Source organism: Balaenoptera borealis (genome assembly GCF_965194805.1).
Source record: "Balaenoptera borealis genome assembly, chromosome: 1".
Taxonomy (NCBI): Eukaryota; Metazoa; Chordata; class Mammalia; order Artiodactyla; family Balaenopteridae; genus Balaenoptera; species Balaenoptera borealis.
This window is the reverse complement of record NC_138860.1, coordinates 51,858,215-51,884,039: the sequence shown is the minus strand read 5'-3', so window position 1 is coordinate 51,884,039 and position 25,825 is coordinate 51,858,215. Positions and strand designations below refer to the sequence as shown.

The window sequence follows — 25,825 nt, the reverse complement described above, 5'->3', positions numbered from 1 at the left end:
GGATGGCACGGTGCCTTGAAAACCATTACTCTGAAAAAGATAGGAAGCTAGGGGAGGGTTTTGAGCAAACAAGTGACATTTTCTGACTTGGGTTTTAAGTAGCTCTTCCTGACTATTGACCAGGGTATGTGGGGAAGCAAGCCTGGGGGTGGGGAGGGGCTGGTACCAAGGACTGAATCGAGGAGACCAGGTGAGAGATGGAGGTGGCTTGCGTCAGGGTGTGAGGGGAAGAGGTGGTGAGAAGTTGTCAGGCACTGTATGTGCAAGAGGAGTCAAGGATGATGGCAAGGTTTTGGCCTGACACCGGACACATGTAGTTGATAGTCTCTGAGATGGAAAATTGTTAGGATTGTGTTCATAGCTCCTGGGGCTGCCATTTATATAGAATAGACTGTGCAGTGTAGCCTGTGGAGAAGGGCCAGAGGAGCAGGCCCTTGAAGGAAGAGCCTGAGTTCAGCTTTGGACATGTTTAGTTTTACCTGCCTGTTGGACAGCCAAGGAGAATGTTAAGTTACGTAACATATATTAGCATATATTTTCAGTTCAGACTGGAAATGTAAGTTTGGGAGTTGTCAGTGTAGGGATATTTAAAGCATAGGTGAGATTACCAAGAGAGTGAAAATAGATGGAGAAAAGAAGGGACCTATTTAGAGTTGAGGAGGAGCTAACAAAAGAAACTGAGAAGCAGCAGCCGGTGATTTAGGAGGAAACCTAGGTTAGTGTGAAATTCGATGAACCAAGTGAAAGACATATTTTTAAGAAGGAAGGCGTGATCAGGTATAAAGTGGTGTTAATCATGTGCTTATTTGTTTATTGCTTGCCACTTCTGCTAGGTTTTAAGCTACATGAGGACTCTTAGGACGGATAATTTTGCTTTTACTATTTTATCTGTCTGGCATGTAGTGGGAACTCAGTATTTAGAATGAGAAAATGAACAGTGTTTAGTAAATGTTTGTTCAATGAGAGAATGTCTTAAAAAATTGAAATAGGAACCCTTGGAAGAAACGATGTAGCACCAAAATATTCTTATGTATCCATCTCATTTAATCATCAAGATTACATTAAATCTGGCAGCGTAAACAGGACTTTGTCATCTGGCAGAAAAAATGTTTTCTAATTTATCCTGAGATCTTTAAGACATACAACAAGGCATATGTAATGAGATAAACCTCTCATCTCAACCTTCAGCCTGAGCAGTACTGTTGAAGCCACTCTGCATCCTCCCATATTCACCTCTCTTCCCTCCTCCCACCAAAGGAACCACTATCCAGTATTGATCTATATCCTGTGCATTTAGATACAGATTTTCTGTAAGTATATGTATCCCTTAGCAATATGTGCTTTTGCAGATTTCAGATTTTTTATGTAAGTGGTATCCTGTTTTTTTTCTTCTTTAGCTTCTTATGTCTAACATCATTGACTAGCATCCATGTTTATACTCTAGTGCATTAATTACTGAATTGTAGCACATTAACATCCTTAAATTTATTAAATACTGCCAAATTGTTTGTACAGATATTGTTTGTTTATTATGTGAAACTCTTGCTATTAACTTTAACAAAAGATTTTTTAAGCTACGATGGTGGCCAATCTAATGTATTAGTCTCATTTATTAGCATAAAATGGTGTCTACCTTATTATGTAGTTAGAATATTAACTTCACTAAAGAATGAATTATTTTTGTTAAATCCAAATTTAACCTCAGATATGAAAAGATAGTGGTTATCACTGAACCCAATAAATTTATCTTCATGTTTCTGCCCATTATACCAATGTTCAAGTCTCTACTTTATATATAATTTTATGTAAAACTTTAAACAACTATATATATATATTATGAAACTATTTAAAAGTCTTTAGTTAAGTTACACTGAAACTGTTTCAATCAAAACTCATTATTATGTGTGAATATCCACATGTAACTTTATTTCAGGTGATGATTTAATCACATTTTCTGAAATAAAATGTGTTCTAAATTTGAGCTTTGAAGATTATAGATTCTCAATCCAACTATGTGGTTTAGTTATTTTTCTTGCAAATTGGTGATTGAACCACACAGGTCTCACTCAGTTTTCTACAAGAGAGGCAATTTCTGAGTTATTTGAAACTTATTAAAATATATAACTCCTATTAATTCCCTTCCCTAAGTAGGTCCCTGCCATTCTTACCAGGTGGTGGCATTCTGTATTCCCAAGTCTTTCATGTCAAGCAGAATTTATTTAAACTTTTGTCCCTAAACTTATTCTTGACTTGTAGAAAGAAAGGGGCAGCTATAAGAAGCACAGCTGTTTTCTCAGAATAAAGCTGCTTATCTGCCTGTCTTTTGCACTGCCTACCTCAGAATTGCTCAGGGAAAAAAGAAAAATTCCAAGCCTTTTATTTCCCTCTAGAAACTATTGGTCTTATCTTTGAGATGTCAAAGATTATTTTTTATTATATAGGGACTGGCCTTAGTCGTCAGTAAAATGCTGGCCAACGAAATCACATCTTTAAGTAAGCAGATCTGAAGCAAACATACTGCTAAGTCTGGTTTTTCTCCAACCTTGTATCACACTTGAAATTACCTCAGAGTGAAGGAAGACAAAAGAACAGATTTCGACACTTTGTTTCTTAGTTTTTTGTTTTATGGTAGAGAAGAATAGAAAAACATGTTCACCAATGAGAAGAATTTAATGGTAAAGGAAAAGTCCAGTAATTTTAAAAACTACGTAGTGGGAATATAATTACATTTGCTCTGGTTTTAGTTTTTAAGGTCCCCTGTGTGAGTGATTTGTACCATCTATCCATTTTTAATACCAGTCAGAAATCTTGGAGTCATTCTTTTCCCTTCTCCCTGCATCCTCTTTCCTCTGTTCTCCAGTATCTCCAGTCGATTTTACTTCCTAAATAACTTTTCTCCCCTTCCCCTTCCCTATCACCTCGGAAGGATATTTATTAAAAGAACACTGTTTTTTCAGGGCTGCAGCTCATTGGCTCTAGAAGTATGAACATTCCTTAGTGCCTGTACATGGTTGCTGGGCCTGAGACAGGTCTCAGCTTCATCTGTTATCTGTATATACTGGCGGATCCCCCTTCATCTGAACGCTTTGCCCTGATATTCCCATAGCTAGTGCTACAGAAATCCTAAGAATCTTCACTTGCCCACTGGCCCAAGCAGCATGGCCAAATTTGGAAGCTTCTATGCGTAGTGATCCCTCTCACACAAAACCAGTCTTTTCATTCTTCTCCTCTCCTCCTAATAAGTAGCCATTTCTTAGGGACGGGGAGGAAACACAATAATATGGTTGCTGGCACTGAAGTTATACTGATTACAAGGAAGGAGAAAAGTTAGTAGTTCCATCATCTGCACTCACCCTTTGTTAATATGTCCTTACAACTCTCACTTCCACAGAGTTGCTGTCTTTTTGTTCTTGTTGTTCTTTAAACCAGTTTTGGGGGTAAATTTCCATGTACTTTGCTGCCTCTTTTTCTTTTTTAATCAGTGTCCAACATTCACAGCTCTCTGAATGGGTGCTCAGAAAATTCTTAATTACTTAATTTCACTTATTTTAAAATTTATTTTAAAGCCCTTTGAATCCCAAAAGATAATTTTTAGTGGCAAAACATAAACGCAATGAGCCAGACATGCATTTTTGTTTCAGCTTTGCCATCTATAGATTGTGCCAGTAATACAACCTATTTCATATCTTCAGCCTTTCTTAAAAAAAAAAAAATTTAAATGTGTGAAATAAGGGATTTTGGACTACTTGACCTTTAAAATACCTTCTAGGGACTTCCCGGTGGCACAGTGGTTAAGAATCCACCTGCCAATGCAGGGAACACGGGTTCAAGCCCTGGCCTGGGAAGATCCCACATGCCACAGAGCAACTAAGCCCGTGCACTTCAACTACTGAGCCCGTGCGCTTCAACTACTGAGCCTGCCTGCACTCTAGAGCCCGCATGCCGCGACCACTGAGGCCGCGAGCCACAGCTACTGAAGCCCACGTGCCTGGAGCCGGTTCTCCGCAACAAGAGAAGCCACCACAATGAGAAGCCTGCGCACTGCAACAAAGAGTAGCCCCCTCTCACCGCAACTGGAGAAAGCCCGCGCGCAGCAACGAAGACCCAACACAGCCGAAAATAAATAAACAAATAAATAAAATTTATTTAAATAAACAAATACAATAAAATACCTTCTAGGTCTTTTGAGAAATTCCTGGAAGTAGAATAATTTTGGGGGGTGACTTCAGAGTAAGAGCTTCAGTTAAGTGTAGCTGTCAATCAGTAATAAATAGGACTTTGACCAAAACTGCAGAAGTCTTAAGGAGGTGATAATTGTTGGGGGTGGTCATAAGTCAAGTTCTTAGAGATTGGGGGGTCTCACTAGAATGTAAATTCCACAAGGGCAGAAACTTGTCTACTCTCTTCACTGATGTATCTATAGTGCTTGAATAATACTTGTTCAGTATTTGAGTTTGATGAGTGACCATTCCAAGGTTTTATCCTGTACAGCCTACAGGCATATTGTCTTCCATTGTTTATCATGTTTGGAGTTATTGTTGCAAAAGTCTGTTACCCAGTCCAAGAATGTAACTTTTATAAAGTAACACTCATTCTATGGAAGCAGAATTTTTTCCCCCTCTGCCCACAATTCAGAACCATTTTCTTCCCTAGTATGAATTCTTCAGTGTGCAGTAAGGGCAAAAGTTTACCATAAGGTAAACACTCATTAATTTCAAGTATGAATTTTCTGGTATTTAGTTGAAGCTCAGCTCTTGTTAAAGTTTTCCCACATTTCTTATATGCATAGATTGCCCCAGTATGATTTCTCTTCTGATTGTGAAGGGTTTTTTTCTTTTAGAAAGCTCTTACACATTTACAGGGCTTCCCTCCATTGTGAGTTCTTTCATGTTGAGGAAGCAATGACTGTATTCTGAAAACTTTTCCATGTTTATTACATTCATAGGATTTTGGGGGTTTTTTTCTATTATGAATTCTCTGATGCTCTATAAAGCTTGTATTTCTCCTGGAGGCATTGCCACATTCATTACGCCGATGGGGTTTCTCTTCAGAATGAGTATTATGTTATTCAACACAGGATGAGTTATGACACAAAGCTCTCTTGCAATCAGGCTTTCTCTCCAGTAGCAATTCTTTGGTGATTTTGATCAGTCTTAAGTAAGGGGGGTGAACTGCGCTTGAAATCTGTACTGTAGTCATTACACTGAATAACGTTTACCTCTCTCATGAGGTTCCCAAGTGTTTATAAAGACACAGGCTCTGACTGAAAGTCCTGTGATGTGTATTACATTCAAAGAAGAAAGTTCCACACTTTATTATTTGTTCTGGTAGGTCAATATAATAAGTCATTTAGATTATATCAATAAACACATTAAATACAAAGGATAGATAAGGCCCTCCTGTATAACTGGGATACACTAGAGATTGAGGAAGAATTCTGGTTAAATGAGGGAAAGTACATAATAGGTCATTCTGAATCTTATTAAAACATTTCTGAAAAGCTTACAATTGAGATATTTCTGACAATATGTATAAAGAGCTTTCTCTATGCGAAATTTCTTCTGTATGCAAACAGCCTATAATCTTGGCAACATCCAAAATTCCAACATCAGGAGTATCATAATTCTATCCTTGTTTTAATGAAAATTATCATTTTCATTAGAATTAAAATGTAAAAATCCATGAATATAGTGGGAGGTTTGAAGAAAGCAAAGAAGACGTGACTCTTGTGGACTAGAAAAAGCTAGCTGTTTTGTTAGAAGTAAGGTGCAGCTGTTTTGTTAGAAGTAAGGTGCAGCTGTTTTGTTAGAAGTAAGGTGCAGCTGTTTCGTCAGTTCATATTATTGCTGTTCCTCACTGCGAACTTCCTTTATATACAGTAAGGGCAGGCTTAGATTAGAACGAGGGAAGATAATTGTTGACTAGGAGAGTAGGTATATCACAGTATCAGTGGTAGAAGATAGCTTCTGCCTTTCTCTCTGATCTCCCTATAGAGGTGGCTTTAAGGTATTGGAAGGAGGGAGGTTGGGGGAGGAAAGAATGTGAGTACATTACAGAAAAGTGAGGTGGTTTTTTGTTTTTTTTTTTAAATTTATTTATTTCTGGCTGTGTTGGGTCTTCATTTCTGTGCGAGGGCTCTCTCCAGTTGCGGCGAGTGGGGGCCACTCTTCATCGTGGTGTGCGGGCCTCTCACTATCGTGGCCTCTCGTTGCGGAGCACAGGCTCCAGACGTGCAGGCTCAGTAGTTGTGGCGCACGGGCTTAGTTGCTCCGCGGCATGTGGGATCTTCCCAGACCAGGGCTCGAGCCCGTTTCCCCTGCATCGGCAGGCAGATTCTCAACCACTGCGCCACCAGGGAAGCCGAGGTGGTGTTTTTGATTTAACATGTTCCATTAGAATTATATAGTTTCAGGGCTTATTCTACCCATTAAGAATATAGGAATCGCGGTGAGCCCCTCATCTCAGGGTGAGCCCTCATCCGTGGCTGAGACTTCTTTCCAAAGAGCCATACAGGCTGAATGCTAATGGCTGTACTGTGCCCCTGTAAAGCTTCCAGCTTTTGAGCCTAGGAATGCCTCAGCAGCAGTCATCTTCTCACTCTGAGGGCCCCCACCCCCCACAGTCTTTTACAAATTCCATCGCTTTTTCTTTCCTTGCCTCAGTCTCTGTCTACATGCTGGTCTATATTGGCCTTTTCTCTTCTTCTATCTATAGGTATCCCTACAACATCACCCTTAGAGCAGTGCTTTTAAAAGTGTTGGAACCTACAAGATGAAATTTAGATCAAGAATTTGACTTTACAGAACAAACCTACAAGACGTAAGAGAAGCTGTGGCTCCTGTGAAATTCAGTAGTTCTTTCATAGGGTAGGTGGTCATCAGTTGTGGTGTTTGCCTTCCCACGTGCTTCCAAAATAATCTGTTTAATGGCTCAAAATGAGTCCATGAATATACTTTCAAATACACTTTTAATGACCATTAAGAAATCGCCTTTGTATATGTGAGTTACTGTTAGAAGATTTCTCTTCACTGCCTGATTTAAAAATTGCAGGTTGAATCCATTTGAACAAATTTTAAGAGGCATCAAGGCGGTTCTGTTTCATTTAGCCTTTGCTAAAACAGAGGCTTATTTACGCAGTGTACTCAGCTTGAATCAGTCTTATTCATAAGTTAGACCACAAAAAAAAAAAAAACATCTTTTGAGTCACTAAGTTTACTTTAACTTTTTGGTGTTCGTGGGAAATGGTTTAGTATAGAATAACTTGACCTGGCTGATAAGCTGTCAATACAAGATGATGCTGGTAGGAGAATTTATTTCTTAGATTGTATAGTGTCACTTGGAGAAAGAGTCTAGGTTCTGAGACAAAAAGAGACAGAGACAAAGGGAAAAGCATCTTTTTTCTCACAGAGATATTTAGTGGCTATTGAGAGGTTGAGGTGGGGCAGGGCAAAATTCCCTTAAGGCCATTTAACCATAAATGCATGTCAGGGTTTAAGAAGAAAGTACTGGATGAGTTCCTGGAGTCCCAGTGCAATGCGTACTTCATAATCCATTAAAGTGGTTTTTGTTTTCGTTGTTTTTTAAACTTTTTATTTTGAGGTAATTACAGTTTCACAGGAAGTTGCAAAAAATAGTACAAGGATAATTTTAGATTCACAATATCAAACCCCAGGAAATGGATGTTTGTACAAGACATGTCTGTATAGTTCTGTGACGTTTTACCTTTTTTTTTTTTTTTTTGGCTGCGTCAGGTCTTCGTTGCTGCACGCGGGCTTTCTCTAGTAGTGTCGGGCGGGGGCTACTCTTCGTTGCGGTGCACGGGCTTCTCATTGTAGTGGCTTCTCTTGTGTAGCACAGGCTCTAGGCGCGCGGCCTTCAGTAGTTGTGGCACGTGTGCTCAGCAGTTGTGGATCACAGGCTCTAGAGCGCAGGCTCAGTAGTTGTGGCGCACGGGCTTAGTTGCTCTGCGGCATGTGGGATCTTCCCGGACCAGGGCTCGAACCCATGTTCCCTGCATTGGCAGGTGGATTCTTAACCACTGCGCCACCAGGGAAGACCACGTTTTATCACTTGTGTAGATTTGTCTTATTGCTACCCCCATCCAGATACAGAACTATTCCATCGCCACAAAAGATTTCTCATTTGTGCTACCCCTTTATAGTCACACCCATCCTACTCCCACCCTCATTCCCCACCATTCTTAACTCCTGGCAGCCACTATGCTGTTCTCTATCTTTATAGCCCTAGTTTGTTGTTGTCTTAGATGGGCTAGTAATGTAACATTGTTTCAAAGGAGAAGTGTTTTCTGAAGCAGAAACTACTATCTTAAGTTTTTAAGAACCTGCTTGTTTCTTCATACTTTTTAATTATAAATTTCTTTAGGATGGAGGGCTCCAATGTAATTTTAACCTATTTGCTCCCAAGTAATGTGACTGGAGGTTCATTTAACTCCTGCCTTCTTTCAGTCTGCTTCAAACAGAGTTTTATTAAAGGGGAAAAGCATTTGTTCATTAAGCTAATGGTGTTGAAATGTCCCAAAAATTGAATGGATTTTTCAAAACCTCTTAGCATTTCTTAGTTGAGGAGTCAGAAAAGCATTAAAAAAAAAATTTTAATGTAAAAAATAAGGCCACAATTCACTAATACCTTTGTCTGTGTTCCTTATCATAATAAATTATAATGATAAAGATAGGATCAAATGAGTTGCTATGTCTAAAGCACTTAGAATAGTGCCTGGCACATAGTGATCTCTATGTTAGTGTTAACTATTATTTTTATTGCTGCTGTTAAGACATATGTTCTCAGGAAGAAAGGACTTTTTAAGCACAAAATCAGAAGATTAGATCACACAGAAAAGGACAGGTGTATTGGCTACTTTAAACAAACAAAAGCCAGCCCCCATGTGCACATAAAGAAGATTGGGAAGATGTTTACATAGGTTTATTCGGGTGGTGGGTTTATAGGTGATTTACGGTCCCCTAACCCCCATTTTCTATTTAACAAATACATTTAACGACCATAATACCTCGTATAGTTGGGGAAATTAAAGTATAATATATAGAAAGGGAATTAAATATACCTAGTTTTGATACGACTCTTGTGAAACTGACACTCAGTAGTGCTAGTATAAATGATTCAGTATTTCAGAAGGGCAGTTTGACAAGTATCAAGGCCTTGAAAAGGTTCCTACTCTTTGACCTAGTGATTTCACTTCTAGGACTATATATTTAGGAAATGATCAGAAATGTCAGAAAAGGTGTAAGAATGTTCATTATAGTGTAACCTTACTTCTAATAGGAAAATGGATTATCAAATGGCTCAATAAGTTTAATAGCAATTTGATAGAGACACTTTGATTATAGAATTAATATAAATTTGGAAATTATATTAACTGGTTAAGAAACAAATTCAGAGTTGATGGATTTAATTCTAGGAATTTTGTCCTAAACTATGACATCTTTATATGGTTGTATAAATAGGCTGTGATTTTTAGAAAGAACAAACATGTCTTCTAGAAGTTTGATGTTTTTAATATAGTTATTATATGTCATTTTTATGTTAATATCTACCACTAAATATTTTCTGTCTCTACAGGAAGATAATGTGCAATGAGCATGTATCTAGGCTGAGTATCATGTACCAAAAATTTCTTTTACTGTAGAATTGCTTCTGTCATTTTTTTTTTTTCCGTCAGTAATTTCGAATTTGAAAGTTGCAAATTAATTTTAGGTTTTAAAAAAAGTAATTCATATCTTCAGAGCATTTACTGTTTATCTATTGTGTTAAAGTGATAATTTTCATCTCTTTCTTCAGTATTCCCTGTCTCAGTTGCTCAAGACAGAAATTTGGGAATTTTAGTACTTCTAGATACCTCATTCTTAGCTTACACTGTGTGGATCCAGTTTTTGACCAAGTCCTGCCTACCTCCAAAATATCTTGAATATTTTACCAGTTTTTTTCAATATCCACTGACACTACCCTAATTAAGGGAACATTACCTTTTTCTTGAAGTATTATAATATCATCACAACTATTTCCTCAATCTTCCCTTGAATCAATTCATTCTTTTTTGTTTCTATTTTATTTTAAAATTTTATTGAAGATATGCATATATCATGTTTAAGAAGCCAAATATTTCCATAAGAGAACAAAATATAGCAATATCCTGTTGCTCCCACCCTTCCAGCCTCCACCCTTGAGCCCCACACCCATCCAAGTCTCTTAGCATTTCTTATTTGGAGGAATTTATATGTTTTTAAGATAATATGTCTAAATGCCTGTTGCTTATGATTTTTCAATTTTGGATATGATTTATTGATTCTCTACTATAAAAGATGATTTCACTCTCTTATTTTCTCTTCCTCTCACATTTACACAGTTTACTTCCTCCTCTTTCCTGTATAGTTATGTCACAATTTTGACATGAATAAGTAATCCTGGCTCAACCATTCTTTACAAGTGTAGAGAAAGCTAAAGAACAGTTGAGCCATGATTACTTACTTAAATTTTGTTTTCCTTGAGCTAAATAACTTACTTTAGCTTTCTCTACATTTGTCACTAATTTTTCTGCCAGAAGTGAATGTAGTGAGTGTGTTTTCTCAGTGTGTTCAAACACTCCAGATATTGTTTCATCTTTCAGAGATGTCTCTCTTCGAATTTCCATCCTTGCTACTTACCATCTGGACTGTTGTTCTTAAGGTCTGCTCATTGCTTTGTCCCAGGATCTCCCTTTACTGTTTATCTGGGAATTTCCAATATTTTCTTTCTATGTTGGTTCCTCGGTTTCCTGGATCTTGTCTTCCTTTTTCTTACTTCGCTAGTTTGTTTTGATGGAACACATATTCTACTAGCTCTCTGATAATAGGTGCCTATAAGGCGAATTCTCTGAGACTTTCATGTCTGAAAATGTCTGTGGTATACTTTCATACTTAATTGATATTTTTGTTGGATAAAGAATTCTAGGATTTTGTAGGCATTGTTTCAGTTGTCTTTTAACTTCTGGGGTTGCTATTGAGATTTCTGATACCTTCTGATCCCTATTTTTCTGTAGGTGATCTGTTTTTGTTTTGTTCTGTTTTTGAACTGATAGATTTTATGATTTCTTTGTCTACAATGTGCTACAGGTTTTTGATGCTAGGCCTTGGTTTGAGTCTTCTTTTTTTTTTTTTTTTAAATCTTTTGTAATGGGTGTTAGACAGGTCTTTTGTCCTTTAAGTTCTGGAGGCATTTTCTTGAATTAGCTTTTTTTTTTTTTTTTTTTGATAAGTTACTTTCCTCTATTTTCTCTGTATTCTCTTAAAATTCTTTTTATTATTCAGAAGTTGACTCTAATGGACTCTTCTAATTAACATAATATTTTTGCTCCTACTTTTAACTTATTGTTTAAAAGATACTATCACCTTTATCTCACAACTCTTCTGTTGATTTTTTAAATTTCTTGTATTATATTTTCATGTCCAAAAGTTTTATTTTGTTCTCTGAATATTTCTTATTTGTATCCTTCTATTTTTGCCATTTAATGGGAGAAATATCTGTCTGAAAGTAATAATTATATGGTTTTGTCCTTTTCTTTTCTCAGTTTTCTTTTGTTCTCTGCCCTAACTTGATTTCTTCAGAGGTTTTCCTTTTTTCCTATGGATTCTGTCTCTTTCTGGTGGTGGTGGTTGTATTATAGCAGGGTTCTTAACCTATTTTGAACCTTGAACTCTTTTGGCAAACTGAAGCTTCTGGAACTGAACACTTCTTTAATATCAAAGGAAATCAGTCCTAATAAGGTACACTTATTAAAATATTTTTAAAAACTGTTCTATGGCAATATATGAGCCTCTTTATTAACATATTAAGTAAGATCTATAGGTGATGAGATTACAACTTCAAAGTAGTGATGAAGGTAAATGATATTTTTGAGATATCTGTACCAATTGTAATGTGATATGAAAATATCTGTGATTTTTATTAGTGACAAAGTCACATGTATTGCCAATTCTTCTATAATTTGTAGCCTACATGTATAATTAAAAGGAACGTCATTTCAGTTAGAGGTTAGTGTAAAACAAAAATTTAATTTTTTTTTTATTGCATCCAAGTTCTTGTGCCCTTTGAATTCTATTGATAGACCCTGTGGGGGATCAAACACCCCTTTATTAGAGGTTTCTTCAAATACCTGGGGTCGTTGGCTGTCAGCTCAAAGATTGAGGTACTAGAAAGCTGATTGGAAGCTCTGGATGAATGACTGGGGCTTGACAACTAGTGGGCTTCACTCTATGTTGTGGGATGCTCAGCTTTCATTGTTTGTAGATAGATTTTTCCTCTTGGGATTCAAATCTCTTCAAAGAAGAACCCATCATTCTGCATATGGAGTATAAGTCTAATTATCTGTGTTCACATAGACAAGTAATTTTGCCCTCTTATGTTCTAATCAAATTTCCTTTTGTGTTTTAACTGAGTGGTTATGCTATTAAATGTGTTCATATTAAATAAAACAGTTCTGGGAAAGTACACAACTGACTTTAATGCTTTGAAACCATTAATGCAACAGGAAAACTGGACTATTTCATGAATTTATATTTAATTTTCAACTTAATTTTTCAGGAGCTTTCAAGTTGTGGATGGAATAAAAAAGAAAAATACAGTTCTGCACCAAATGCAGTTGCCTTTACAAGAAGATTTAATCATGTGAGTTGCTTATAAAATTTTGATATTTAGTTTCTGAAATTCAATTCCTCAGATTATAATTTTTCATTAAGAAATAGTTTTAAGTTTTTACATCAATTCTAGAGCATTTTCAGCCAATATCTCTTCAAATATTGTCTCTCTGCATGATCTCTGTTTTTTTCCTTCTGTAATTCCTATTGGAAATTTACTGGAACTTGACATTCTTTCCTACTTGTAGGAAAATATTTCATCTATCCCTTTGTGCTCTGTTCTGCATGATCTCCTCAGATCTATATTTCAGTTCACTAATTCTTTTCAGATGTGTCAAATCTGTTTCAAATCTGTGTGCTTTTACACTAGTGTCATTTTTTTTCTTATTTTTAAAATTTCTTAAATCATTTTCAACTTTTTATTTTATAATTTCTGTTATTATCCAAAGTCCTTGGAGTACTAATTCTCTGTATCTGCTGATCCTTACTCAAAATGGTTTGTTTTCTTATGCATTTTGTAATTTTGAATTGAGAGCTCATGTTTATTTAAGCTTTAGCTGTGGGAATTTTGCTGCTGCCTAGATTGAGGGTGTATACTGTCTAAGAGGCATTTTGTTTGCTTTTGCCAATACCAACGGCTATTACAGAACTAGGACTATTTTTTTATGTTATATGTTTTGGTTGGGGAACATCTGTACATCTCTGTACTGAAAGTTTAAGCTCCAAATCCAATTAAGGGCAAGTTACAAATTCTTGTGAAAGACTTAATTTTCTCCTTCTTCTGTGTCATCTCCCTCTGTCAGTAGGTGAATTGTTTAGTCTACTTTTTCACCAAAATTGTAGCCCTTTGAAGATCCCTTAGATAGGAACAGACAGGGGACAGTAGAGGTGTGAGGCCTTATATTATGACTTTGAAGGAGTATTAAATCCCAAGTCCCTATGCTCTTGAGAGGAAATCTTCCAAAGGCAGCTGTAGTACCCTTTCCTTTTTTGCCTTTATTTCCTTTGTTTTTGACCTCTAGTGAAATCTTTTCTTTTCCTTTCAAGTTAGTTATACACTTTTTAAAAAATGGTTGGGGTTTAAAAATGGGGTTTATAGCAAATAGTTTCTCAAGTTATTTGGTTCACTGTATTACCCAAAATGGAAATGAGTTAAAGTTTTTTTTAAATTAGATTAAACCATTATTAAGGGGCCTAGACAAACATGTCATATACTGAATTCCTTATTTAAGCTATTTAGCAGTTCTAAAATTTTTCTGAGGTGGTCAGAATTTATCATCACAGTAAAACTTTTTTCTTCGCCATACAAAAACATTGTGACAGTACCCATAAATTTGACTTTAGATTTTTAAGCACTCATATTATTCTTTTTTTTTTTCATATTATTCTTAAGTAAGCCAAAAGGTTGTTAGAGTCAAATACGTCACAGTGTACCAAAAGCTCTTATGCTTAATCAAGATTACAGTTGATCTATAATAAGCTCCATTACTTAGTTATTCCATTACTGTTATTTTCTCCTAGGAGGGTGTTAGGAAATCTGAAGGTAGCAAATTACAAGGAAGTTACAGAGAGTCTTTTATTTTTAAAATGAGTTTCTTGTAGATAGCATATAGTTGGGTCTTCCTTTTTTTTGGTCTGGTCTGACAATCTCTGCTTTTCAATTTAGACCTAGAAAAAAATGCAAAGAGAGTTTCTGTATATCCCTAACTTCCCCTAATCTTAACATCTTAGGTAAGTATAATATAGTTATCAGAGCCTGGAAATTAACATGGGTACAATAAATACCATTAACTACACTAAGGGCCCTATTCAACTTTCTTCAGTATTCCCACCAATATCCTTTTTGTTGTTCCAAGATACCATTATGGATCCCACATTGCATTTAGTTGTCACTAATTCCAACAAAAGAGTTATTTTGGAGTCTGTTTCTTTTTAATGCTTTTTCTCTTAACAGTCAACTTTGAATCTGTTTCTTTGTGTGTCTGGTAATTTTTTCAATCGTATTGTCATCATTATGGATAATATGTTATAGAGATTCTGGATTTTGTTGTCTTCTTTTGAAAAGTATTGATGATTTTTATTTTATCAGGCAGTTAACTTGGCTGGACTCAAAGTCTAAATTCTGTCTCTCCTTGGAGAACATATTTCTCCTTGGAGAAGTCTTTCCAGATTTTATCTTCATTTGGGCTTCTTAGAGTTTCCCCTGCACGTGCACAGTTGCATGTTCAGCCAGAGATTTGGATGGAGTTTTTATATAGATTTGGGGGATTTTTCTTGCCTTTCCAGAATTTCCCCCCTCACTTTCTAGCCAATTGTCCTCTGACTTTTTTTTTTTTTAACGCCATTCCTTACGTGCTCCCCCCAACTTTCTTTTTTTTTTAATTTTTAAATTTTATTTATTTATTTATTTTTGTCTGTGTTGGGTCTTCGTTTCTGTGCGAGGACTTTCTCTAGTTGCGGCGAGCGGGGGCCACCCTTCATCGCGGTGCGCGTGCCTTTCACTATCGCGGCCTCTCTTGTTGCGGAGCACAGGCTCCAGACGCGCAGGCTCAGTAGTTGTGGCTCAGGGGCCTAGTTGCTCCGCGGCATGTGGGATCTTCCCAGACCAGGGCTTGAACCCGTGTCCCCTGCATTGGCAGGGGGATTCTCAACCACTGCGCCACCAGGGAAGCCCTGTCCTCTGACTTTTGAAGCCATTAAGACTGTGGCCTTCTGCTTGAGTTTCTGGTGCTCCACATTGTAACTGGTGAATGTCCTCAGACAATAAACTTTATAAGTGCAATTCTCACCCAGTACATCTTACTTTTTCCAAAGATCTGTTCTCCAGTTTCTGCCTTCTTTTGGTTCCTCTCTTGTGCTTTTAATAGTTGTTTTTATAATTTGTAATTATAATCAGATGAGCATTTCCAAAGATACCTGCTTCTCCACATTACCAGAAATGGAACTCTCCCCCATCCTTTTAAAACTATGCTTTTTTATTGATTATTGAAACAGTAACGTACATTGCAGGGAAACTGAAACAAGGTAGAAATTTATAAAAAGGTGGGGGGAAAAATCACCCTGAGGTGACTGTTGTTAACATTTTTAGTATATATTCTTCCATTCTTTATTTTTTTACTACTCTAATAGAAATAATGCTGTACATGTAATTTACAGTCCTATTGTCTTAACATACCATGAAATGTTACTGTATCATAAAATCATTTTGTAAACATTTTAAGTATCTGTATAATCTCCTATGACTTCACTCTATCATAATTTTAATAATCACTCTATTTTCGCTATTTCTCTAATAACTTGTATTCGTGCCTTCTGGCCAGTGGCTTCCTGATTTTTTTTTAATTGGGGGAAGGGTTGTCTAAGTTTCTTTTAACTGTTACCTTTCGATAATTGGAAATTTGACTAATAATTGGAAATTAATGTTTTTAGGAATGATAATGATTTTAGGTTATGTTTATAAAAAGACTCCTTTTAGAAAATATTTATACATGCAATTATATATTGTCCATGATTTGCTTCACAGTATTAATGGGGCACTTGAGGGCAGGGTGAGGGTGGAGGTGAGAAAACTTGGCCATAACTTGGTTGTTGAAGCCGGTTGATGTGTACTGGGGACTTCATTATTATCATCTGTTTAGTTCAGTATACATTTGAAGATTTCCATGATAAAAAATTAAGAAACTATCTTTAAAGCTTAACATATGTTTGGCTGCAAATAAAAGGTTTTCATAATGCTTTTATATGATTATAAAACCCTGAATAAAGCAACTAGAGTTAAAAATAGCCTATGAATAAAATTTTTCCAGGATTTACTTTTTAATGAAATATTTGATATATTTTTAAGAATGTGTTAAATGTTTGTTTGAATCTTATGAAATTGCCAATGTTTGACCATTTTTAGCCTACAAAACTGGCAAGTTCATATGGTTAATCTATTATGTATTAGGAAATATTCTGATAAACAACTGTGAATTCACCACCTAAACTAAGAAATAGAATATTACCAAAACTGTTGAAGTATTTTACATATTATTTGTTCTATCCTCACTTAAGGGGTAACCATTATCTAAAAATTTTTATTTTCTTCTTTCTTTTGTATTTTTTTAAACTTGATTTAAAAATTTTTTAACTCATCTCATAATTCCCGTATATATAGATCTACCAGAAATATTTGTACCCCTAAACAGCAAGTTGTATATCTTGCTTGTTTTTCATCTTTGAAAAATATATCATCAGACTATATGTAGTCTTCTGTGGTTGCCTTTTTTCACTTGTGTGTTTCTCTGCTGTATCCATGGTCATGTATGTAGCTCTCGTTCATTGTTTTTTCAGTGCTGTCTTCTAGCATTTCATTGCATGAATGTATCAGAAAGAATTTATTATTCTTTTGAGGATAGACATGAGATGTGTCTCCTAATTTTTTGCTGTTATGAAGTATGTTGCTATGAATATTCTAAGAGTCTTTTTGGTGCCCATGTGCAGTAGTTTCTTAGGCAGGGGCTTTCAAACTTTTTGACTGTGACCCACAATTAGATAAAATATTTTACATTGCAACCCAATACAGAAATTAAAGTTTTCTGAAATAATATTTACTTGTATTAGATGATATGTACTTTGATCTTTTTCTGTTAAATAAAAAAAGCAGTTGAAAAACATTGCTGCTTAGACTTACTAAACTGATATCATAAAATGGGTGAAAAACACTGTGATTTGTTTGAAAAAATATGTGCCTAGATGTAAAATCTGTGTCATAAAGAGTATATCCATGTTTAACTACACAAGACAGTGTCTAATTTTTTTCAGAATGATTGTACCAAATTTGCATTGAGCTTTCATTACTGCATATCCCTGTCAACGTTTGTTATCATCAAACTTTGCAATCTGGTATAAAATGACTTCAACTTTCATTTTCATTCAATTAAATATTTATTAAGCTCCTACTATGTCCTGGGCATTGGTCTTGATGTTTGGGATATATTAGTGAATAAGAAAAACAGAGATCACTCTCTTCGTGTACCTTTTCATTCTAGTTCTTCCTAATTTTAATTTCACATATTTCTTTTTTCATTTTCAGAAGTTCTATCATTTTCAAATCTCTCTGGTCATTTGTATTCTTCTCTTATTTCTTACTTTAAACCACTTATTGTAAAATAAAACATGGATTAAAAAAAAACCCCACAAAACAAATATATGGTTTAATGAAGTTTTGCTAACTACCCTAGAAACCCCTCCAAGTGCCTCATCTCAGTCCACACCCTTTCTTCTTCCAGCAATACCCACTGTCTTGGCTTTTATAGTACCAACTGTCTGATGTTTGTAGTTTTATCACATAAATGTGATCGCTAGTTTAGCCTTGCCAGTTTTTTTAATTTGTTAAATGTTTACCACTATTTTTTTTTGAATTTTTGAATTTTATTTTATTTATTTTTTTATATAGCAGGTTCTTATTAGTCATCAATTTTATACACATCAGTGTATACAGGTCAATCCCAATCACCCAATTCAGCACACCACCATCCCCACACCCCCATGGCTTTCCCCCCTTGGTGTCCATACATTTGTTCTCTACATCTGTGTCTCAACTTCTGCCCTGCAGACCAGTTCATCTGTATGATTTTTCTATGTTTCACATACATGCGTTAATATACGATATTTGTTTTTCTCTTTCTGACTTACTTCACTCTGTATGACAGTCTCTAGATCCATCCACGTCTCAACAAATGACTCAATTTCGTTCCTTTTTATGGCTGAGTAATAATCCATTGTATATATGTACCACAACTTCTTTATCCGTTCATCTGTCGATGGGCATTTAGGTTGCTTCCATGACGTGGCTATTGTAAATAGTGCTGCAATGAACATTGGGGTGCATGTGTCTTCATGAATTATGGTTTTCTCTGGATATATGCCCAGTAGTAGGATTGCTGGATCATATGGTAACTCTATTTTAGTTTTTTAGGGAAACTCCATACTGTTCTCCATAGTGGCTGTATCAACTTACATTCCCACCAACAGTGCAAGAGGGTTCCCTTTTCTCCACACCCTCTCCAGCATTTGTTGTTTGTAGATTTTCTGATGATGCCCATTCTAACTGGTGTGAGGTGATACCTCTTTGTAGTTTTGATGTGCATTCCTCTAATAATTAGTGATGTTGAGCAGCTTTTCATGTGCTTCTTGGCCATCTGTATGTCTTCTTTGGAGAAATGTCTATTTAGGTCTTCTGCCCATTTTTGGATTGGGTTGTTTGTTTCTTTAATATTGAGCTACATGAGCTGTTTATATGTTTTGGAGATTGATCCTTTGTCCGTTGCTTCATTTGCAAATATTTTCTCCCATTCTGAGGGTTGCCTTTTAATCTTGTTTATGGTTTCCTTTGCTGTGCAAAAGCTTTTAAGTTTCATTAGGTCCCATTTGTTTATTTTTGTTTTTATTTCCATTACTCTAAGAGGTGGATCAAAAAAGATCTTGCTGTGATTTATGTCAAAGAGTGTTCTTCCTGTGTTTTCCTCTAAGAGTTTTATAGTGTCCGGTCTTACATTTAGGTCTTGAATCCATTTTGAGTTTATTTCTGTGTATGGTGTTAGGGAGTGTTCTAATTTCATTCTTTTACATGTAGCTGTCCAGTTTTCCCAGCACCACTTATTGAAGAGACTGTCTTTTCTCCATTGTATATCCTTGCCTCCTTTGTCATGGATTAGTTGACCATAGGTGCGTGGGTTTATCTCTGGGCTTTCTATCTTGTTCCATTGATCTATGTTTCTGTTTTTGTGCCAGTACCATATTGTCTTGATTACTGTAGGTTTGTAGTATAGTCTGAAGTCAGGGAGTCTGATTCCTCCAGCTCCATTTTTTTCCCTCAAGACTGCATTGGCTATTAGGGGTCTTTTGAGTCTCCATACAAATTTTTAAGATTTTGTTCTAGCTCCGTAAAAAATGCCATTGGTAATTTGATAGGGATTGTATTGAATCTGTAGATTGCTTTGGGTAGTATAGTCATTTTCACAATATTGATTCTTCCAATCCAAGAATATGGTATATCTCTCCATCTGTTGGTATCATCTTTAATTTTTTTCATCAGTGTCTTATAGTTTTCTGCATACAGGTCTTTTGTCTCCTTAGGTAGGTTTATTCCTAGGTGTTTTATTCTTTTTGTTGCAGTGGTAAATGGGAGTGTTTCCTTAATTTCTCTTTCAGATTTTTCATCATTAGTGTATAGGAATGCAAGAGATTTCTGTGCATTAATTTTGTATCCTGCAACTTTACCAAATTCATTGATTAGTTCTGGTAGTTTTCTGGTGGCATTTTTAGGATTCTCTATGTATAGTATCATATCATCTGCAAACAGTGACAGTTTTTCTCTTCTTTTCCAATTTGTATTCCTTTTATTTCTTTTTCTTCTCTGATTGCCATGGCTAGGACTTCCAAAACTATGCTGAATAATAGTGGTGAGAGTGGACATCCTTGTCTTGTTCCTGATCTTAGAGGAAATGCTTTCAGTTTCTCACCATTGAGAATGATGTTTGCTGTGGGTTTGTCATATATGGCCTTTATTATGTTGAGGTAGGTTCCCTCTATGCCCACCTTCTGGAGCGTTTTTATCATAAATGGGTGTTGAATTTTGTGCATCTGTCTTCTGCATCTGTTGAGATGATCATATGGTTTTTATTCTTCAATTTGTTAATATGGTGTATCACATTGATTGATTTGCATATATTGAAGAATCCTTGCATTCCTGGGATAAATCCCACTTGATCATGGTGTATGACCCTTTTAATGTGTTGTTGGATTCTGTTTGCTAGTATTTTGTTGAGGATTTTTGCATCTATATTCATCAGTGATATTGGTCTGTAATTTTCTTTTTTTGTAGTATCTTTGGTTTTGGTATCAGGGTGATGGTGGCCTCATAGAATGAGTTTGGGAGTGTTCCTTCCTCTGCAGTTTTTTGGAAGAGTTTGAGAAGGATGGGTGTTAGCTCTTCTCTAAATGTTTGATAGAATTCACCTGTGAAGCCATCTGGTCCTGGACTTTTGTTTGTTGGAAGATTTTTAATCACAGTTTCAATTTCATTACTTGTGATTGGTCTGTTCATATTTTCTATTTCTTCCTGGTTCAGTCTTGGAAGGTTATACCTTTCTTAGATTTTGTCCATTTCTTCCAGGTTGTCCATTTGGTTGGCATAGAGTTGCTTGTAGTAGTCTCTTAGTATGTTTTGTATTTCTGTGGTGTCTGTTGTAACTTCTCCTTTTTCATTTCTAATTTTATTGATTTGAGTCCTCTCCCTCTTTTTCTTGATGAGTCTGGCTAATGGTTTATCCATTTTGTTTATTTTCTCAAAGAACCAACTTTTAGTTTTATTGATCTCTGCTATTGTTTTCTTTGTTTCTGTTCCATTTATTTCTGCTCTGATCTTTATGATTTCTTTCCTTCTGCTAACTTTGGGTTTTGCTTGTTCTTCTTTCTCTAGTTCTTTTAGGTGTAAGGTTAGATTGTTTACTTGAGATTTTCCTTGTTTCTTGAGGTAGGCTTGTATAGCTATAAACTTCCCTCTTAGAACTGCTTTTGCTGCATCCCTTAGGTTTTGGATCATCGTGTTTTCATTGTCATTTGTCTCTAGGTATTTTTTGATTTCCTCTTTGATTTCTTCAGTGATCTCTTGGTTATTTAGTAACATATTGTTTAGCCTCCATGTATTTCTGTTTTTTACGTTTTTTTTCCCTGTAATTCATTTCTAATCTCATAGCGTTGTGGTCAGAAAAGATGCTTGATATGATTTCAGTTTTCTGAAATTTACTGAGGCTTGATTTGTGACCCAAGATGTGATCTATCCTGGAGAATGTTCCATGCGCACTTGAGAAGAAAGTGTAATCTGCTGTTTTTGGACGGAATGTCCTATAAATATCAATTAAATCTATGTGCTCTATTGTGTCATTTAAAGCTTCTGTTTCCTTATTTATTTTCATTTTGGATGATCTGTCCATTGGTGTCAGTGAGGTGTTAAAGTCCCCCACTATTATTGTGTTACTGTCGATTTCCTCTTTTATAGCTGTTAGCAGTTGCCTTATGTATTGAGGTGCTCCTATGTTGGGTGCATATATATTTATAATTGTTATATCTTCTTCTTGGATTGACCCCTTGATCATTATGTAGTGTCCTTCCTTGTCTCTTGTAACATTCTTTATTTTAAAGTCTATTTTATCTGATATGAGTACTGCTACTCCAGCTTTCTTTTGATTTCCATTTGCATGGAATATCTTTTTCCATCCCCTCACTTTCAGTCTGTATGTGTCCCTAGGTCTGAAGTAGGTCTCTTGTAGACAGCATATATATGGGTCTTGTTTTTGTAGCCATTCAGCAAGCCTGTGTCTTTTGGTTGAAGCATTTAATCCATTCACGTTTAAGGTAATTATCGATGTGTATGTTCCTATGACCATTTTCTTAATTGTTTTGGGTTTGTTTTTGTAGGTCCTTTTCTTCTCCTGTGTTTCCCACTTAGAGAATTTCGTTTAGCATTTGTTGTAGAGCTGGTTTGGAGGTGCTGAATTCTCTTAGCTTTTGCTTGTCTGTAAAGCTTTTGATTTCTCCATCGAATCTGAATGAGATCCTTGCTGGGTAGAGTAATCTTGGTTCTAGTTTTTTCTCTTTCATCACTTTAAGTATATCATGCCATTCCCTTCTGGCTTGTAGAGTTTCTGCTGAGAAATCAGCTGTTAACCTTATGGGAGTTCCCTTGTATGTTATTTGTCATTTTTCCCTTGGTGCTTCCAATAATTTTTCTTTGTCTTTAATTTTTGCCAATTTGATTACTATGTGTCTCGGCGTGTCTCTCCTTGGGTTTATCCTGTACGGGACTCGCTGTGCTTCCTGGACTTGGGTGGCTATTTCCTTTCCCATGTTAGGGAAGTTTTTGACTATAATCTCTTCAGATATTTTCTCTGGTCCTTTCTCTCTCTCTCTTCTCCTTCTGGGACCCCTATAATGCGAATGTTGTTGCGTTTAATGTTGTCCCAGAGGTCTCTTAGGCTGTCTTCATTTCTTTTCATTCTTTTTTCTTTATTCTGTTCCACAGCAGTGAATTCCACCATTCTGTCTTCCAGATCACTTATCCGTTCTTCTGCCTCAGTTATTCTGCTATTGATTCCTTCTAGTGTAGTTTTCATTTCAGTTATTGTATTGTTCATCTCTGTTTGTTTGTTCTTTAATTCTTCTAGATCTTTGTTAAACATTTCTTGCATCTTCTCGAACTTTGCCTCCATTCTTTTTCTGAGGTCCTGGATCATCTTCACTATCATTATTCTGAATTCTTTTTCTGGAAGGTTGCCTATGTCCACTTCGTTTAGTTGTTTTTCTGGGGTTTTATCTCGTTCCTTCATCTGGTACATAGCCCTCTGCCTTTTTATCTTGTCTATCTTTCTGTGAATGTGGTTTTTGTTCCACAGGCTGCAGGAGTGTAGTTCTTCTTGCTTCTGCTGTCTGCCCTCTGCTGGATGAGGCCATCTAAGAGGCTTGTGTAAGCTTCCTGATGGGAGCGACTGGTGGTGCGTAGAGCCTGGTGTTGCTCTGGTGGGCACAGCTCAGTAAAACTTTAATAGCTTGTCTGCTGATGGGTGGGTCTGAGTTCCCTCCCTGTTGGTTCTTTGGCCTGAGGCCACCCAACACTGGAGCCTACCTGGGCTCTTTAGTGGGGCTAATGACAGACTCTGGGAGGGCTCACACCAAGGAGTACTTCCCAGAACTTCTGCTGCCAGTGTCCTTGTCCCCACGGTGAGCCACAGCCACCCCCCGCCTCTGCAGGAGACCCTCCAACACTAGCAGGTAGGTCTGGTTCAGTCTCCCCCGGGGTCACTGCTCCTTCCCCTGGGTCCCAATGCGCACACTACTTTGTGTGTGCCCTCCAAGAGTGGAGTCTCTGTTTCCCCCAGTCCTGTCGAAGTCCTGGAGTCAAATCCCACTAAGCTTCAAAGTCTGATTCTCTAGGAATTCATCCTCCCGTTGCCGGACCCCAGGTTGGGAAGCCTGACGTGGGGCTCAGAACCTTCACTCCAGTGGGTGGACTTCTGTGGTATAAGTGTTCTCCAGTCTGTGAGTCACCCACCCAGCAGTTATGAGATTTGATTTTACTGTGATTGTGCCCCTCCTACCATCTCATTTTGGCTTCTCCTTTGTCTTTGGACATGGGGTATCTTTTTTGGTGAGTTCCAGTGTCTTCCTGTCGATGATTGTCCAGCAGCTAGTTGTGGTTCTGGTGTTCTCTCAAGAGGGAGTGAGAGCACGTCCTTCTACTCCACCATCTTGGTTCCTCTCTCCACCACTTTTTAATTTACACTTTCTCCCTTTATCCATTTCCTTACTATTTACCTGTGGAGGAACCTCTAGAGTCTCCCACAGTCTAGACTGCATTCAGTGCAGTTTAATATGTTCTATGTTTTCTAGAAATTAGCTGCTGGTTCCAAAGGTTCAGTTGGGTTCAGTGCCTTTGGCAAGAGTCTGGGTTGTGTTGGGTTTTTTCATCAGGTCTTTTTTGTGATGTTAGCAGTTGTCTAGATCCATTATTTGAGGTTGTTAAAAGGTGAATTCTCATTTCATTCTTTTTTATTTATTAGTGGGAATGCTTTTATAAAGAGACATTTTTCCCTCATCTAGTATTTGCATACCCAGAGGTCCATTTCCTATAGGCAAGGAAGGATAAATATTTGATTTTTTTCTCTTTATTTAGCAGTTCTGAAGATAATGAATTGGTGTTATCATTTAACGAAGACCAAGTAGTTTATTTTAATTTTATTTTGAACTCATAAATGTAAACAAAGATGATGTGTTTCAACCCATTGCAATTATTACCCTTATTGAAACTCACATTGTCCCATCTTTGGCCAATGGAAGTCTCTTCAGGTTGGCTTTCATGTCCCTTTTCATGACCCTAGTAATCTTGTAACAGTTTCTTTGCTATTTGTATGCAAAGATGTTGCATGTTCATTTTGTCCATCACCTGCCCCCTGCCTGGAATCAACATTTCTTTAATAAACCTTGGTTTCTTATAGTGGGAAATGGACCTGGATGCTAAAAATGCTCATTGCTACTAGGGTGACCATAATTTCTAGGCCTTTTCAGCAGATATAGCTAGGATATCTATATATCATACACACACAACTATTTAAAGATAAAATATCTCATGAGTTCTTATTAATACTTCTAATTCAAATTCAGGACCAGAGTTTTACTTTACCTCTTCCATATTATACATGCATATCCTTTCTTCCATACCCACAATCTGGTTTTCAGGGAACACAGGGCATGATACAGTATCCTATGTGACTCATTTGCTTTAGCCTACATAACAAATAACAGTCTCAGAATAACAATACTAATACCAATAATATTCCTATAAAGAGGTAACTATATGTTTTGCAAATGTGTTTTTTTATAATTGTATATATTGTCTGGGCATATAGGCATTATATAACATACTCTCCTTCTTTTAACCCTCATTACTCTTATTTCTGTGAGTAAGTGCATATTTAATGCTCACTACAATCCTCATGTTGATGTTTCTCTAGTCATTTGACTGTCTGAAGCTCGTTCTCCAGGAAATTACTTGGGAAGGGTTCATCGGAACAATAATTCTTGGGTTTTTACATGTTGACAAGTTTGCCTGTCCTTTGTATGAAATTTTCTTTCTTGATAGTATTTGATATAGTACTCCATTTTTTTTCTGGTAAAGTGTTGCTATTGAAAAGTCTGATGATAATTAAATTTTCTTTTCCCTAAAAATCACTTTCTCTTTTTGTCTCAGCCTAAAGATTTTTTTCCTTTAAGTCCAGTAATTTCATTAAGCTATGCCTCAGTGTTGATCATTCTGGGGCAGTGTTCTCAGGTGTGGTTGGCTTTAGCTGGGACTGTTAACTGGGGAGCACCTACACTTAGCCTTTCTGGCATGGTGCTCTCAGGGTAGTTGGACTTCTTACATGGTAGTTTAGGAATCCCAGAGAGAATGTTCCAGCAGTCAAGGCAGGGGCTACATGTTCTTTTTTGACCTTACCCTGGAAGCCAGCATCAGCTTTGTTAATTTTCTGTTTCTTGAAGCAGTCATGAGCTTGTCTAGGTTCAATGAGAGCTGACATACACCCCAACTTTCAATGTGAGGAGTGACAAAGAATTTGTGGCCATGTTTTTAATTTTATTTTCAT

The 25,825-nt window shown here is 36.6% G+C and overlaps 1 protein-coding gene across 11 annotated transcripts in view; it reads left to right on the top strand.

Moving 5' to 3' along the window:
* The window catches only part of RALGPS2 (Ral GEF with PH domain and SH3 binding motif 2), a 188,075-nt gene that overhangs the window by 49,607 nt on the left and 112,643 nt on the right, over window positions 1–25,825 (top strand). For all 11 annotated transcript variants that reach the window (XR_014243467.1, XR_014243468.1, XR_014243469.1 and 8 more), the window contains one exon: window positions 12,592–12,675. Coding sequence is in view for 7 of the 11 variants with exons in the window: in XM_082388448.1 (XP_082244574.1) it covers window positions 12,592–12,675 (84 nt within the window). In the remaining 4 variants the exon portion in view is untranslated. The remainder of the gene's footprint in view (window positions 1–12,591; window positions 12,676–25,825) is intronic.